This window comes from Esox lucius, chromosome 17 (genome assembly GCF_011004845.1).
Source record: "Esox lucius isolate fEsoLuc1 chromosome 17, fEsoLuc1.pri, whole genome shotgun sequence".
NCBI classification, from domain to species: Eukaryota; Metazoa; Chordata; class Actinopteri; order Esociformes; family Esocidae; genus Esox; species Esox lucius.
The window spans coordinates 31929452-31946769 of NC_047585.1; the positions used below are offsets into that span (position 1 = coordinate 31929452).

Genomic DNA, 17318 nt, shown 5'->3' on the forward strand with positions numbered 1-17318 from the left:
ACTACTCCCATGTGTCAGTGGTTCAAGCCCAGATAGGAAGCCTGCTGCTTAGTCTGCCTCTCCAGGAGGCGGGGCTGGTGATGAATCCTCATCAGTGGTTAGTGCTCGGGTTGGTTTCATCACTTTCCCCCGTGGTCCGAGTCGTCTTTGGTGCTGCCCGGGCTGCTGCTCCTGCAGCCTGCTACTGAGCTCCTCCTCTCTGTCTTGCCTTCGAAGTCTGGAAGAGGAAAGATGAGGCTGTTAGCCGGAAAACATGACGACAGCACGTTTTTACCTCCACCTGGATCTCACAGTGCTCGCTGCACGTCAACTGCATACCAATAATCTAGTAGATTGGTTTGGGTCACAGCTTTCATGATTACTTCAATTTTTTTTTTTATAATGCAAGGGGAAATACAGCACCATGCACGTGTGGTAGCACTCCCAATATTTTCCATTTAATTTAGATGTCACAGAATGAGAGGCCACTTATAAGCTAACTAGATGGAGGACGTGCAGTCACAGGACAGCCAAAGAAGACGGATGTGTTACATTGAGCGAGTGACATTGAATTAGGAGAAGGAAACCAGGGTGAGTGAGAAGAACAACGAATAACAGAGGGTAGGCGAGAGGGAGACCAACGTCATAGAGAGATGAAAACCTCAATTTTATTCCCCCCCTCTATAAAGTAGAGGGAAAGGTAGAAGAAGAAAAAAAAGCCTGTGCCATTTCTCTTCCCACAGGTTTTTATTTTAGTTCTCTGTCGCTCGGTGAGTCAATGCAACGCCCTCCAATTACCACCCACTCCTTCGCCCCCTCTCTCCATCCAGCCCGCCCTTCAGCCCACACGCCGAACACGGTGACGTCAGCCGGCGGAGGGGGGGTGGGTGGGGGGGGGGTTCCGTTTCTACCTCCCCCACAGCACTTCCTCTACACCCCATCATCATTCTGTCTCTTTCTTTCTCTCCCACTCTCTCCCTGTGTCTTCTCCAGCCTGCCAGCTGTGACAGCCTGGTGCTTAGCCTGATTAACATCCGAATGGCTGCACCGTTTACATTTTAATGATGCTTGACAAGATGTGACAGGGAATAGGTTTAAGTCCAATCATTTGAAGTGTTTCTTTTAGTTATTAACAGGCTGCTAGACCTCATGCTAGTTTTACTGTAATGACATTTACGTCAAATTTATTTATGGTTTTCTCATCTAGATTGTATCTGAAAGTTCAGTCCTCCTCTTCCCTCTCTATCCCCTAACGTATTTTCCTCCTTTCTCCCTTCCCAAGTTCCAGCTAGTGAAACTCAGCCCTTGGCTGTGGGAGGCATCACCCCAGAGAGTTTCTTCTGACTCACTTCAGTTTCAACTTAATATTCTTGAAACAGACATATAATTAGTAAAAGTATTTTTCTTATTCTTAATGCTACCTCTGTTTTTTTTACGTTATCATTGTTAAGTATACTTGCTACAGGGGCAGTATATTAAAGTGATAGTTCACTCCACAAATGCAAGTTTGTGTAATGTTTTCAGACCTTAAGTTGTTTAATATCAGGATGTGTTAATGTGCCAGTCAGTGTCCCACTACTCAACATCTGTTGAAAAGATTGTCTCAAAACTGCTTTCTAAGCCTGAAAAAGTCAGACAACTTTTATTTTGGAGTGCACTATCAATTTAAGTGTTAACGTTTGCATTATAATGTTTGCAAGCCATTATTCAGAAAGTCACCTGTGGTATGTGTCCCCTCTGATCTAAGGCTGACCTTGCCATGGTGGTCATGTGACACCATCCTAGCCAATCGCAGCCCCTCATCCATTAGCGTTTGTTGCATGAGATGGCGACTCCAGTTGGCAGCAATGGAGGTGTCGGTGGGGGGGCGGGGGGATGGAGATTGGTTGCACTGTGAGCCTACGTCTATTAGGACAGACAGGGTTAGGTATGAATGCCATTTTCAACCAATCACATGAAGCTGCTTCTTGACAAGACTGAGGCTATGTCTGAATGGACACCCTATGGCCCCCTGCTAATGCACTATATAGGGAATAGGGTGCCTTCGGGACACAGCTGGACCAATCATATGACCTGTTTATCAGTGGCACTTTACTGTCATTGGGGCTCTTTGACATTTACAGAAACACATAAAGAATGTCTGGGAATGGAATATGATTAAGTGACACTTACTATAGGAGATCAGTACTGTTTTGAACAACTACTGCATATAGATGCTAGGCCTACTTGACTTGAGCCAACATTATGTACATGCTAGTGTTGCTAAAAAAGCCTTTTTTTCGAATCTGGACACCGCACATACCTTGTGTTAAGCTGTCCAAACTCTCTCCTGATAGGCTGTCCTCGTCAGCCCTCTGGGACACACCTTCGGACCCCTCTACACCATGGAGGGAGGACACACACTCAGACACTATCACCTGAAATTCAAACACAAAAACATCTCAAACACGCACTGTCAACTAAAACCACATACAATTACTACTGAAAAGCAACCATGACCTATGGTATAAAAAAGCAATTACACACAAAGAGGTGTGGTATAACCCAACATTGTGGAGGCATCTTTGGGACAATTAACACAGGGTTAAATAACCAAAACATAATTACATTATTTGATGAGAAGGTCTTAGTTATGCCATTATACATCTAGCTAAGGAGGGGTTTTGTGCCCCAAAAGTCAGTTTTTATGAAGTTTGACATTATCCAGAACAGCCAGTCACATCTACTTCATACAGAACTAAGGGAATTGTACTAACTAGTGCTGCACACAGTTAAATATCTTTGACCAAAGCTAGCAAGCTGAATGTGCTGTTATTAACTCCTAGCTAACACTGTTATGTTAACAGAAAGCCAGCTGGCCTGCCTGTTTTTGCTGCAACAATTCACTTTAAAACTTCCTGCTCACTTCATTTCAATTTCATGTATGATAGCGATTCTTCAACTAGATTATACAAATACTCTAAATACAACATAACACATATAGCCCGAATGGGAGGTTTAAAAAAAAAATCAGAAAATTCGTAGCGGGTAGAAGTGACTGTGGTGAGCCAGAGAGGGAGCTTGAAGAGCAGCTATGGGACAGACAGCATTTTAATGATATTGCAATCACATTCTAGATTCAGTCTCTGTCAGTGGGTGACGATGCAATACTCATGGGCCTGCAACTTATTTGTGAATTTCATTCCTCCAAGGAATCCTCCAGTTAAGCCAATGCGGCAATATTTTCCTTTTGTCTTGTTTGCTTGGTTTACTGTATGTAGCTACTGATGTTTGAAGCAAAGTTATGCTCAGTTAGTCTTCACTGGCCAGATTTAATAACCTGTTACCTGTGTGACAGTCTGAGTCTCTAAACCACTACACTTTTTAACAATATCACTGTTAAGCAGACAGGCAATTTTTGTTGTCATTCTCAAAATTCCAGATTGCATCTTTAAAGTGCCTATATATTTGACATCAAATCTCAGAAATGTTCACATGATATGTTAGTTGAGTGCCATGTTAATCCCCCACCAAGATATGAACCCAATAACGTCCAGTAACTCTAAGAAAATGCTGATTATTTTGTAGCTTCAGACAGTTGTTGCCAAGGGCATGCGCTTTATCCTCAATAATATGCATTACAATTTGATGTCACACATAAACAACTGTCAAAAACATGTTGCCTCAAACACCACCAGCAGCAGTGAACTCACGTATGACGTCAACTTATTTATGCTATGCTTTTTAGATGCAAGTGTGAGAAATAATTGGAGTTCTGTTGGGTTAATGCATTGCTTATACAACTAACAACAGCTCTAAAATACATTTTCAAGTTTCCCAGTTCAGAAACATAACTGGAAGTTAACTGGAAGTTCATTAGGTCAACCCAGGTCAGCATTGTTTGGTTAAGAGCAAAGTGGATGAAAATACCACCTCGGCATTACATCTTTTAAAAAAGAAGCATAAAATCAACCAATTTCTAATTAAAGTGAATAATCAGTTGAGTTAAAAGTATTTCACAGATCTGTAAACAAGGCAGCACAATTCAGCTTATCATCCAATGCTCTAGCAATAACATTTCCAACCACAATTAAAATGTCAGTCAGAAAAGAGCATAGCTGTACTGAATATTGACTTATTTTAGAATAATTTTCTGTAAAGTTGGCACCAAAGTATTTTCAAAAAGATAGGCAACTAAAATTAAGAGCCGATTTACTGCACCAATAACAGAAGCGTTGTAAGTCACAAAATTATTTTGTTGTGGCAGACAAGAATTTATTCAAGGATTTTAGAACTCTTTACCAGTGTGTTTACATTCTAATTTAGTTTTCTAACTTGCATTATACATACAGTAAATTCCTGCCAATCAGAATTTGAGTTCATTTGTTTTGCCTTGACCCATGCCATTTTTCTGTTGTGTATAACCTCAGACAGCCATGGGCAAGTGGACCATGGGTTAGATCTACTTCTCAACAGATTTCTTGAAAGGGATCTGCTAATCCATAGTAGGTTATTGCAATTTGTTTATTTGACCGTAGGGGTTGATATAATGTTGAAAAAGCAGCTTTTGTATGTTTCCACCAAAAAAATTACTTCATTTAATCAACTGTTGGTAAAATTAGGGTTTCAGAGTATGTAGTCCACTCACCTCATGTTTCACCCTCTTTTGGGAAGGTAAGCTGCAGTCGTCTGCACTTGTTCTGTAATAATAGAAAAACGTAAAAAAGTGAAATGTGAACTTATTGTGCAAACCCTGGTATTCTGTCTGTTTATTAGCTAAAGGTAGCTCCCTATAATCAGTTACAATATGAAAATATGCTGTTGGCTAACCAAGGCTATTCCTGAAACCAACCCACTCTCTTCCCTTTGTGTACATATAACACGGGTTTACACTTCACAATTTCGTGCTATGCATACGCCAAAGTACTTTTTTGCATGCAGTTCAGACGCAATCTCCTCCAATTAAGAACAATGGTGAATAAATGCGATATTAAAGTTTTACCTTTACCCTTTTACGGCTTTTAAACAATTAGTCGCTCTTCGGGAAATCTGTGCCTCGATGATGGTGACTTCAAATAGGTTTCAGTTGGTGCGTGACAATTAAACGATTTTATTGACCACCATTATTATTAATGGGAGGAGATCGCATCTCAACTGCAAGCAAAAAAAGGACTTTGGCGTATGCATAGCATGACATTGTGTGAACCCGTGTTATATGTACGCAAAAGGAAGAGAGTGGGTTGCCTGAAACACATACAGCTCCGGAAAAAATGAAGAGACCACTGCACCTTTTTCTTTCTTTTCCACAAAAGTCGAAAGGAAGGTTTTGAGTGAGTAACAGAAGGGTTAAAATTAAGAGACCACTGCTGTTCCTCACTCAAAACTTTCCTTTTCAACCTTTTCCACATTTCTTGTACTACTTTTACCAGGGTCAATAGATAAAGTCTAGACAGAGAAAGAAAAGGTGTTAAGGTAGGAGTCAGGGTCAGGGGTGGGGAAATCCCTAACCTGCAGAGGGTAATGTCCTTACCTGGCTTGCTTGAGTGTAGAGGTATAGGCACATTCTCTCGCCACCTGTCTAGCCAATGAAAATAGCTCTACGCGTCGCAGAAGTAGAGCATTATCACGCATACAGAACTGGGCAGCTGCTTCATTGATGATCAGCTGAACATGAGGAATATAAAAGATGTGAGGGGAAAGAGAATGTAAGTATGATATGAACACCATGATGAAAAGGTTTCAAACTGCACATACAATACCAGTGAAAGGTTTGGACATGCCTATACAATCACGGGTATTTCTTTATTTTTACTATTTTGGGCTCCAACATGGTTGTTGGAGACAACAAAAAAAGATTGGACTCATCAGACCAAAGGACAGATTTCCACTGGTCGGATGTCAAATTCTTGGCCCAAGCAAGTCTCTTCTTATTGGTGTCCTTCAGTAGTGGTTTCTTTCAGAATTTCAACCATAAAGGTCTGATTCACACAATCTCCTCTGAACAGATGATGTTGAGATGTGTCAGTTACTTGAACTCTGTGAAGCATTTATTTGGGCAGCAATCTGAGGTTCAGTTAATTGACTCTTTCTGAGGATGGTAACTCAATTGCACTTATCCACTGCAGCAGAGATAACTCTGGGTCTACCTTTCCTGTGGCAGTCCTCAAGAGAGCCAGTTTCATCATAGCTCTTGATGTTTTTTGCAATTGCACTTGAAGAAGCTTTCATAGTTTTTGAAATTTTCTGGATTGACTGACCTTCATGTCTTAAATGAACGATGGACTGTCATTTCTTATTGCTTATTTGGGCTGTTCTTGCCATAATATAGCTTACTTCATTACAGACATTATGGTCCTTCTGTATACCAACACTACCTTTTCACAACACAGCTGATTGGCTCAAATGCATTAAGGAAAGTTAATATTCCATATATTAACTTTTTTTAAAATTCATGTTAATTGAGATGCATTCCAGGTGACTACTCCATGAAGCTGGCTGAGGGAATGCAAAGAGAGTGCGAAGCTGTCATCAATGCAAAAGGTGGCTACTTTGAAGAATATATATGAAATGTATTTTGATCTGTTTTACACTTTTGTGGTTACTAATGCATTCCATGTCATATTTTCATAGTTTTGATGTTTTCTCTATTATTCTGTGGAAAAAAGTAAAAATAAAGAAATACCCTTGAATGGCTAAGTGTGACCAAACTTATGACTGGTACTGTACACCAGTAAACAGAAACGTATAGTAGTGGGGTCAATAACACACCTCATGATGCGTTAGCTGCTTGCCTTCCCTCCTCTTAGAGTCAAAGCGGCCATAGATCAGGCTGTACTTGCGGATCTCCTCCTCCTTGGCCATGTCCTGCGGTGACATTTTGAAGATGTGGCCCACTGTCTTGGCCATTTTCTTGTTCATCCTGAGCAGTGTCTTTACCTCTCTGGGGTCCGACCTGGGCAGGGTCCTCAGGAGCCTGTCCACGCTCTCCCCCACAGCCCGCGCTGTCTCACCGTCAAGTTGGCCCCCAGGCCAGGCCGAGAGGGCCCCTGGAGAGAGTGAGGAGGAGGAAGCTGGGGGCGTGGATGGACCTGCCGGACGAGGGGGCAGAAGAGGGGGGCTGGGCTGCTCCTCGTCCACCCCTGAGGCTGAGGCGCTGTTTGCATCCTGCTCAGGGCTGAGCCAGTGGGGGTCCATTGGGGACAGCTTATCCCTGTAGTGGGTGTCTGGTGGCTGTGGCGAGGCCTGGGAGCAGGGGCTTCTGGGGCTTCCACTGTGCAGAGGGGTGAGGCACACCCTGTCCTCTCTGTCGCACGGAGACCCTGGCTGCCCGTTACTCAGGGACTTCCTGGGTCCTCCGGTGGCAGTCCCGCTAGCACCCGTCCCGTCCACCTTGAACAAGGGAATACCTCCCAGGGGCACATTGGCCAGCGGCTGGTTGAAGAGGGCCGGGTTGGCTGCCCAGTCACGAAGGGCCTTCTGCAGACGGCGCACGTGCAGGGGCTTGGTTGCCATACCAACCAGTGCCATGATCTCCAAAAACTCATCCTCTGCAGCCTCACAAAGCTGCTGCACATCATCGCCGCCCTGCTGGATGAAGGTGTCGTAGTAGGCCAGCAGGTTGGCTCTCTGCAGCACACGGTACAGCTGCAGCTCCCCCAGCGTGCGTGGCAGAGACATAGCCCAGTACTAGAGACAGGAAAGATGGACCACACCAAAGTTATTCAGGACTCCAATTAAGTTAAATATAACTTGATAATTGTAAAGAGAAAATAGTTTGGACGTATTGCTGTGTTTATTTATTTGTTAGCAATATGCAATAATCAGTTTGTATTATTAATTAGGACTATGTTTATTTTGGAATGTTGGCACTTGTTTTTTGGTATTTTTCTGGTGTTGTGATAACTACTCTATGAGACAGATGTCTCATACACTTTTACATTCCTTAAACTTGATGCAAGCAGACTGCAATTGTGGTGCCAGGACAACAAACTCTCCCTAAACATCAGCAAAATAAAACGATTGAAAGCAGAGGGAACACGCCCATTCCACTTCCATGGTGCTGTAGTAGAGTGAGTGAACAGCTTTAGATTCCCCTGCGTTCACATATACAGAGTCATGGCCCATCAACACCACCAAAGCTTTAAAGAGGGCACAACAGCATCCATGTCAGGCACTAATCACGTGCCTACCTTTGGTCAAATGTGGACTTTACCAAAGCAAAGGGTCTCAGAAAAGCTCAGAGACAGCAAGCCATCAGACCACCGAATACTTGACTTGGTCTAACAACCAACACTTACTCTGCTCCCCTGGGCAAACAAGCACTCAAACACATACGTACAAAGACAACACATCAAATGTTAAAACTGAGACCTTCTATTGTTTTTGGAAAAAGACATGTCCATTTTGAATTTGATGTCAGCAACACATTTCAAAAAAGTTGGGACAGGGGCATGTTTACCACTGTGTTGCATCACCTCTTCTTTTAACAATACTCTGTAAGCGTTTGGTAACTGAGGAGACCAACTGCTGTAGTTTTGAAAGTGAAATGTATTCCCATTCTTGCTTGATAAAGGATTGCAGCTGCTCAACAGTTCGGGTTCTCCTTTGTTGTATTTTTCATTTCATAATGCGCCATGTTTTCAATGGGTGACAGGTCTGGACTGCAGGCAGGCCAGTTTAGCACCCAGACTATTTTACTATGGAGCCATGCTGTTGTAATACGTGCAGAATGTGGTTTGGCATTCATTCATTCATCTTCTTCCGCTTATCCGGGGCTGGGTCGCGGGGGCAGCAGTCTAAGCAGGGATGCCCAGACTTCCTTCTCCCTAGACACTTCCTCTAGCTCTTCCGGGGGGACACCGAGGTGTTCCCAGGCCAGCCGGGAGACATAGTCCCTCCAGCGTGTCCTAGGTCTTCCCCAGGGTCTCCTCCAGGTGGGACGGGCCCGGAACACCTTCCCCGGAAGGCGTCCAGGAGGCATCCGGAACAGATGCCCAAGCCACCTCAGCTGACCCCTCTCGATGTGGAGGAGCAGCGGCTCTACTCTGAGCTCCTCCCGGGTGACCGAGCTTCTCACCCTATCTCTAAGGGATCGCCCAGCCACCCTGCGGAGAAAGCTCATTTCGGCCACCTGTATCCGGGATCTTGTCCTTTCGGTCATGACCCAAAGCTCATGACCATAGGTGAGAGTAGGAACGTAGATTGACCGGTAAATCGAGAGCTTCGCCTTGCGGCTCAGCTCTTTCTTCACCACGACAGACCGATACATCAACCGCATTACTGCAGAAGCTGCACCGATCCGTCTGTCAATCTCCCGTTCCATCCTTCCCTCACTCGTGAACAAGACCCCTAGATACTTAAACTCCTCCACTTGAGGCAAGAACTCTCCACCAACCTGAAGTGGGCAAGCCACCCTTTTCCGACTGAGGACCATGGCCTCGGATTTGGAGGTACTGATTTTCATCCCCACCGCTTCACACTCGGCTGCAAACCGTCCCAGTGCATGCTGAAGGTCCTGGTTTGAAGGGGCCAACACGACAACATAATCCGCAAAGAGCAGAGACGAAATCGTGTGGTCCCCAAACCTGACACCCTCCGGCACCTGGCTGCACCTAGAAATTCTGTCCATAAAAATTACGAACAGAACCGGCGACAAAGGGCAGCCCTGCCGGAGTCCAACATGCACCGGGAACAAGTCTGACTTACTGCCGGCAATGCGAACCAAGCTCCTGCTTCAGTCGTACAGGGACCTGTCAGCCCTTAGCAAAGGAGCCAGGAACCCATACTCCCAAAGCACTCTCCACAGGATGCCACGAGGGACACAGTCGAATGCCTTCTCCAAATCCACAAAACATATGTGGATTGGTTGGGCAAACTCCCATGAACCGTCCATCACCCTGTAGAGGGTATAGAGCTGGTCCGGTGTTCCACGGCCCGGACGAAAACCACACTGTTCCTCCTGAATCCGAGGTTCTACTATCGGCCGTATTCTCCTCTCCAGTACCCTGGCATAGACTTTACCGGGGAGGCTGAGAAGTGTGATCCCCCTGTAGTTGGAACACACCCTCCGGTCCCCCTTCTTAAAAAGAGGTTTGGCATTGTTTTGCTGAGATAAGCAATGCCTTACCTGAAAAAGATTCAGTCTGGATGGCAGCATGTTGCTCCAAAACCTGTATATTTTTCAGCATTCATAGATGTGCAAGTCATCCATGCCATGTGAACTAATGCACCCCCATATCACGGATGCTGGCTTTAGAACTGTGCGCTGATAACAAGCCGGATGGTCCTTCTCGTCTTTAGTCCAGAGGACACGGTGTCCCTGATTCCCAAAAATAATTTCACATTTTGATTTGTCAGACCACAGGAGAGTTTTCCACTTCACCTCAGCCCATCTTAAATGAGCTCAGGCTTTCGGCCTTGTCCCTTGCATACAAAGATTTCTCCAGATTCTCTGAATTTTTAATGATATTATGTACTGTAGATGATGAGATCCCCAAACTCTTCGCAGTTTTATGTTGAGAAATACCCAATCAAGTTACTGACTTGTGGCCTAATTAGTTGTGTGATATTCCACCAGACAATTACACAACTTTTCCAGTCTTTTGTTGCCTCTGTCACAAATGTGTTGCTGGTATCAAATTCAAAGCAGCCATAAATTTTTGGAAACAGGGTTGTACTATTACTTGGTACTGTGTTTTGTTTTTATTATTATAGGCCATCTATTTTAAAAATACTATCAAATTCATTGTCATAGAATTTTGGAGCAGGAAACTGCAGGTCAGAATGTCAGCATGATGTTGTATCCTGTACACAACAACCAATAAAAATGGGAACTTCACTATAAGACATAGTCAAAATCAACGGTGACTATTTAATATATATACATTAATTTAAATGGATTATACATTTACAGTATACAAAGCATTCAGACATCTTAACTTTTTCCAAATTGTGTATAAATACAGCTTTATTCTAAAATGGATTAAATCGTTTTTTCGATGACACTTGAAATTGAGCTCAGGTGCATCCCGTTTCCACTGATCATCCCTCAGATGTTTCTAAAACGTCATTAGAGTTAACCAGTGGTAAATTCAATTGACTTGACATGATTTAGAAAGGCACACACCTGTTTATATAAGGTCTGACAGATGACAGAGCATGTCAGAGCAAAAAACAAGCCATGACGTCAAATAAATTATTGTAGAACTCAGCAGGATCTTCAAAATAAATGCAGCATTAACGATTCCCAAGATTCTTAAATAAAGTTTGGAACCACCAAACTGAAACAAATCGGCTATGGCTTTGGTCATGGAGGTGACCAAGTGCCTGATGGTTACTGATCTGATTTGTATCTGACTCTGGTCTGATTAAAGCAAGATTGAAATGACAAAATAAAATTACAATGATAGTGCGAACTACAATAATCAGAATCATGTAAAAATAACAATGTTGATACGCAAATACGATAACTTTTGTTAGCTGTTACTAGCTGGTTCTGCAAGAGAACAGGATCTGTACGGTTTGCGTCTAAGAATGGGAAGCAGAGAAACGGAAAAAGTGTAACTCTTTAGAGCATGGCGCATGCAACGCCAGAGCTTGTGGTTTCGATCCCTATGGGGAATCAGGACGGAAATGAGAGCGGTAGAAGCACTACATAGACTGAAACTGTATAAAGATTTAGGCTTTAAACAACTGCTCAAGTACATGTACTTCAGCAATACATCAAAAACCGAGTCGTCAAAATGAGATCCTATTAAAATATTTTGGCTAGTGGTCAATCTTTTTACTTACAGATATTGACGTTGAAAACTAAATACAGAGGTTCTGCTTCTCCAAAAGTATTAAATAAAATATAATAAATGCAAAATGCTGTCCATAAAGGTCTGAATAATTTTTTTTAAAGAAAAACAAACATAATTAATTGAAAGGGTAATATATAATATGATTAATTAAACAGGAATTCATTTTTACATGAAAGCTCAGCAAAAAATATTTTGAGGGATTAACTACAAGCACCGAAAGTAAAAACATATGGGTGAACCTCCCCTTTAAATTATGCATATCAAATATTTTACACTGAATTTAATGTCTTATTTTTGTTTTTGTGCATGAATATTGTCTCCTTAGGCAGTTACCTACTAAACACTAAATTTCTTGAAAAGGATATCTGAGTCTGGTAAATAGGATGTATTTCCAGCTCGATATCACAACGAATAGCTATGTTAGCTAACGACATTGCATACAGTAGTTACTGCCTGACAAAAACGTGAATTTACATGAAAAAGCGGTAGTCCCCAGCCAAAACACTCGCCTCTTCATTCCATCTGGGTGTTTGTATAAGTTTATTACTATCAACAAACCTATCAAAATATTTTTTCCGCAGTTATACTGCCACTTAAGATAACAGTCGTCCAGATTTTTTCTAAAATCAGTGAGCATAAATGACGTCATGAAACTTAACAAGAAAATATGGATTTGTTCTGTTAGTGGCACCACCTGGGAAAATTTATTTTGTACAACTTGATCGCGAAGAAAGAATGTAAACCCCCGGATGGTGAGTAAAGTATAGAGTTAAACACACATTCCTTTGTAGAAGACAAACGTGTTTTGCTTAGCCATAACGTATTCCCATGTAATTAACTTTTCAGTGTGCAATATAACCTTCCGCAAATAAACGATACCGAATATCTAGCTATATACAGTACACTCAGTTACGGGATGAAGCTATAGCTTCATGAAATACAGTAAATAGTAGTGTGCACATTCAGTATACATCTCAGGTAACTATAACTACAATATACACAATGTATAGAACTACACGCATTTTTGCAACAACAAAAAACAATTGCAAATGGCTTTTAACTTTAACTCTTACTGAATCAACTACACGTCATCTCTCACCTCGTCCGAGTCTTCTGACGGCTGGAATGGCAGGGACCCGCGCGAAATGAATGACCTAGTCGTCTTAGCTAACCGAATTCAGTTTCCGCGCAATGAGCGATAGTGCAAGGGTTATCCCACGTTTTACCCTATCTAAAGTCTCACGCCTCGACAAGTCTAATTTCTTTTGTTTGTAGGTTGAAATGCCATACGGGCCCGTTAAGTAAACGTCAATAAAATACAAGAAAATAAACATCAAAAGGTGATCAATAGAGCTATTGTGCACAGGCTATTATAGGAGCCTTTAATTCATGTACATACATTCGCTTTCCTTCCCTGAACAATCGTTTTCTTTCCCACTTCTGAATGCTGTTGTCATCAGTTAAATCCCTGAACGGATCGTAACCAACTCGCCTGAATTCGTTAGCAGATATTCTCCCACGGCTAACCGTATTGGTTGCTGGCTGCCTTTTTGCTGGCTGTGTGGGTGAGAGAAACCTGGGGGTGGACTGCAGCACGCCATCTGACCGAAAAAGAGCTTTCCTCTCTGGGTAGAGAGGCGGTTTTCAAATTGGATATGTGGGAGGCGGGGGGCTTGAAAGACAGAGGTTTGCTTATTAACCCTATAATTTTATGATTTTATCAGTCCACTTCGATAAAAGATTCAAGGCCAGCCTATTCGATACGACTTGAGGACACAGGTATCCTATACCTTGGTAATTAACGGACGTGTGAAGTGTGCTGTATGCGGCTATAGTTTAATGTTTTTTAAGTCTTTACCTTATATTTAAGTCATCTTCATCTATAGCGCTAGATTACAACAATTGTTTATATTGGATGCTGTTTCATGGTCTGCTTGCAGTCGTAAACAAAATTGACAGAGAATCGTCAAGTGGTGGCAAATGAGTGGTGAAATGCGGTTTCCGAACGGTTGGTTAGATTCTCTGCGTGACGCATAAGACGGGATTCCCCGATGATGCAACTGGCATCACTGCGAATTTGACCTACAGTCGACTGGGCCTACAACGTTACTGTTTTGTTTTTATAGCATAGGCTTAATTCAACTTATATTATTTGCACGGAATTAATTTTGCATAATGCTTAAATCGGTGGCATTTAAGCTCAAACATGACTAGTCATGATTGTTTTGATTGATTTTGGGACGAATTGGTTAAATAGTTAGTGTTGCGTAGCCTATATGTTCTCCACAGCTGTGAATTTGCACAAAGCACCATTGTCTCAGTCCCTCTTTCTGGTTACCATGTAGGCGTCCAAGCATGCTGACACACGGTCTATCTGCCCCTCAACAAAATAAGCATTATTGTATATTAATATACATGTTAAAAACGCTGTTTGAAATCAGTATGTTTTCTATTAGGCATACACTCAAAACAACTAGTAGTATGTTTCTATTAGGCAAACAATCACCATTCTACTAGTAGTGTGTCTATACTGTATAACCTCCATTGTCCCACCAGATGGCCTTGTGGATAGTGTAGGCCCAGTACTGGGAAGGCTGCTGGTTTGAATCCCTGATCTGCCAAGGGGAATTTTTTAAAATTGTGTTATTGAGAACATTACTTAATCCCAATTGTTTACAAAATAACAAAAAGTTAAGAAAAAAATTGTCCAGCAGTTGTGATTGAATGTGCCATTTGATCCCTTGCTTGATTACAGTTCTTCCATTTTGAGGGGAGACATGTAGCTTGGCCTAAAAAGTAAGCACTGAAATGCAGTTAATGTCAAACATATTGCCTGCCATCCAACAGTATATTCACCAAGTGTTTGCATAGGTTAGACAAGATACACACTGTAAGCTGTACATTTCTAAAAAGTTATTGGGAAAAGGCCAAACTATGTGAAAAATTTACTATAACTTCAGATGTTGGTTGATGACTATAGCAGTTTTCCTCTCACATTTTGTACAAGAGGAATCACAGCTTGCCCATATGTGTTGTAGAAAGGCTGGCTGTGAGCTTTCAGTTGTATATAAGTGGTAGTACACAGCAAAGTATGACTGAGTTGTAAGCTAGCAAACAGTTTTTTTCCATCATCCTGTGGAATTATTTGGTTGCTTATAGCAGAATGGGCCAAAGTTACCACAGAAACTCTGACAGCAAGTACTTTTTCTGTGATCACATTCTGATAGTGTTGCAAAATACATGTAACTATTAATACTTGTGATCTGAAAACTATATCAATGTGAATAAATGATATTGCATGAAATACTACCCTCTAGAGCAGGAAGTGTTTCAGAGAATGGGTGGAATCCTTGCTGAAAGAAAGAGAATCCTTATATAAGCCCCTGAAGGAGCCCCAGAAAAAGGTGAAACCATTTTAAGGCATGCATGGCCCTCAACAACTGCTTGTGCACCACAGACACTGATAACAGAGTCATCAACACAATACATCCAATCAACGTTTCTGGACTACTCTACATCTTCTCGGCTACTAGGGACCTGGCCCAGTAGTGGGGAGACAGTTGGTACAAAGAGATACCAGCTTCCAGGACCCAAATTATCCTTACACAGCTGAATCTAGAATATCTTTAGTCCTCCACGACCAGAGGCCCCTTCCAGCGAATCTGCAACAGTGCAGCATTCAGCATTCCTGGACAACGTGGAATCCCTTAGGCATCATCTCTATGCAATTTTACACAGAAGAATTGATAGACGTTCCAAATCCTGATTTCAGGATAAATACCTCTGAAGTTCAATTATCAACTATGACATAGACTTATGTCATGTTAAAACAATAAGGATTTGTTCATTGGAATGTCATTGTTTAAAGCGGATCAGGAATTGTAGCATTTAAATCACGTGTGTACTGAAGTTTATGGTTTTATTTGTCCCCTCTCACCCTCAGTCTTTAGTCAGCAATACAGGACAAAATAGGGTCCATCAAGCAAGTTGGTAGGGTTATGGGCTGGTTTTAGATTAGCTGCCCATATGCCCCTTAAGTCTGCACAAAAAACTGGGCCCCGCTCTCTGTTGTGTTACATGTATCCAGAGCATGCACCTTCTTGCGGTGAACAAGGAGCAGCTGGTTTCATGATGCGCAAAGTGAAACAATGTGCTACACTCCGTCTGCTCCGTTTGCAGAGACTGGCTTGGCCTTAGTTCCATCCCCTGCCTGTAGTTGACTGGAGTCCCCTAAAGAGAGAGCTGTGCCCCCTGCTGGTTTTAAGTTCCCCTTTCCTCCTCCAGGCCTCCCCCTTCTGCGGCGGAGAGCCCTGGTTGATCTCTCAGCCGCCCACACAGTCTACTTTAGTACCACATCCGGAATGGGCAAAAGAATGCAATGCATCCGGGTGGGTGGAGAAGGCAGACGAAAGAGTGGATGATGTTTGAGAACAGGAAAAAGTAACAGAATGATATCAACTGTATGTTTACATTTTTAATAAACAGGGAATAAATTGGGACTGAAAATGGTTCGTATTTTACTTTTATTGGATGATAATTTTACTATTAGGCCTACATTCTAGGCTACTTCAGGATAATAATATTTTAGACTTTAATCATTATATATACATATGTATATTCAGTGAATTCTTAAATGACAAGCAGTGTTTTCCAGGGCCTCTAAATAACAAAATGCTGCCTTTTATGCAATATTTAAATCAGGCATCTCATATGCCAAACATTGTAGTGCCCCCTATTTTTTTATGGCTAAGACTTTGCAATTTTATGACACATTTCTTTTTTTCTCATTTTGCCAAGGAGCAAAAGTCATCATAGTTTTACAGATTTCTTTTACACATTTATTTTTAAGCCATACTGGGGGAGTAAAAAAAAACTACATGACTGGGAAGCTGATGCCATTTTCCCCCTTTTCAGAGTTTGTGACAAGGGAGACACCAAACTGTATACAGACAGTTAGGCAACCATCTTGTGTCCCATGTTGTTGTGTCACTGTGGTGCAGTCAGGCTTTAGAGCTGGCCATGGGTGTCCCTCAGAAACAGACTAGACAGCATCATGTCATCTTCATTGTGCTGCTGTTCTTATTGATTTGACTTAAGCTTTTGATTCTACCAACCATTTCATCCTAATCACTAATCACTATACACATTGCCATTCTAAAGGAGATAAAATGCTAAAATGAGGATTTGCTTAACCACCAATTTGCTCTAGAAAGTCCTTCTGTAATAAGCTGCAAGTTTTTCTGACAGAGGCCAAGCTTTTTGTGGCCCAATGAGATTCTTTGTGGCAGCCACTGGCTGGGATTAAGCTTTCGATACAGTCACCAGTTGCAGCTGTCTGGCTGATATCTATCTGTCTCCTTGGATACAGTTGGATTGACTGTGGTCAGTTGTATTTTAACTAAGCAGTTGTGCAGAGGTAGCTGGTAGTGCCTAAGAGTGTAATACCTTTAGAACCTTAGGTTTACATGTGGTTTCAGTCTTCCTGGCCTGTACAGGCCCCAGTCGACACAATTTTCAAATTATTTCAGTCTTTGAAGACTTTCAGTGGAGAAGGCGTAG

General features: G+C 42.2%; 2 protein-coding genes across 7 annotated transcripts in view; one reads left to right on the top strand and one right to left on the bottom strand.

The window, feature by feature from the left end:
• Positions 1–13354, bottom strand: nab2 (NGFI-A binding protein 2 (EGR1 binding protein 2)). 6 transcript variants are annotated; one of them, XM_020055590.1, is made up of 7 exons: positions 13252–13354; positions 6727–7644; positions 5489–5622; positions 4607–4658; positions 2282–2396; positions 1699–1884; positions 1–217 (listed from the first exon to the last, which is right to left on the bottom strand). In XM_020055590.1, exons 2-7 carry the CDS (start codon positions 7633–7635, stop codon positions 120–122), a joined length of 1494 nt encoding a protein of 497 aa, XP_019911149.1. In that variant the 5' UTR covers positions 7636–7644; positions 13252–13354; the 3' UTR covers positions 1–119. The 6 variants fall into 6 exon arrangements, with proteins under 6 accessions (XP_019911149.1, XP_010879714.1, XP_010879715.1 ...); XM_010881412.2 differs by having other exon boundaries at positions 13159–13354; XM_010881413.2 differs by having other exon boundaries at positions 1733–1884; positions 12859–13354.
• dnajc14 (DnaJ (Hsp40) homolog, subfamily C, member 14) overlaps positions 12284–17318 on the top strand; it is an 18206-nt gene continuing 13171 nt past the window's right edge. The window contains exon 1 of the mRNA XM_010881417.4: positions 12284–12511. The gene's annotated coding sequence lies outside the window, so the exon portion shown is untranslated. The remainder of the gene's footprint in view (positions 12512–17318) is intronic.

What these genes read in the sequence shown, in the direction of transcription:
- nab2 (XM_020055590.1), bottom strand. Translation starts at nt 7,635, where the DNA reads ATGTCTCTGCCACGCACGCTGGGGGAGCTGCAGCTGTACCGTGTGCTG. An exon ending in AAAAGAGGGTGAAACATGAG is followed by an intron (nt 2,397 to 4,606) that starts GTGAGTGGACTA and finishes TTTGAATTTCAG; the next exon opens with GTGATAGTGTCTGAGTGTGT. An exon ending in AGAGGGGACACATACCACAG is followed by an intron (nt 218 to 1,698) that starts GTGACTTTCTGA and finishes TTCCTCTTCCAG; the next exon opens with ACTTCGAAGGCAAGACAGAG.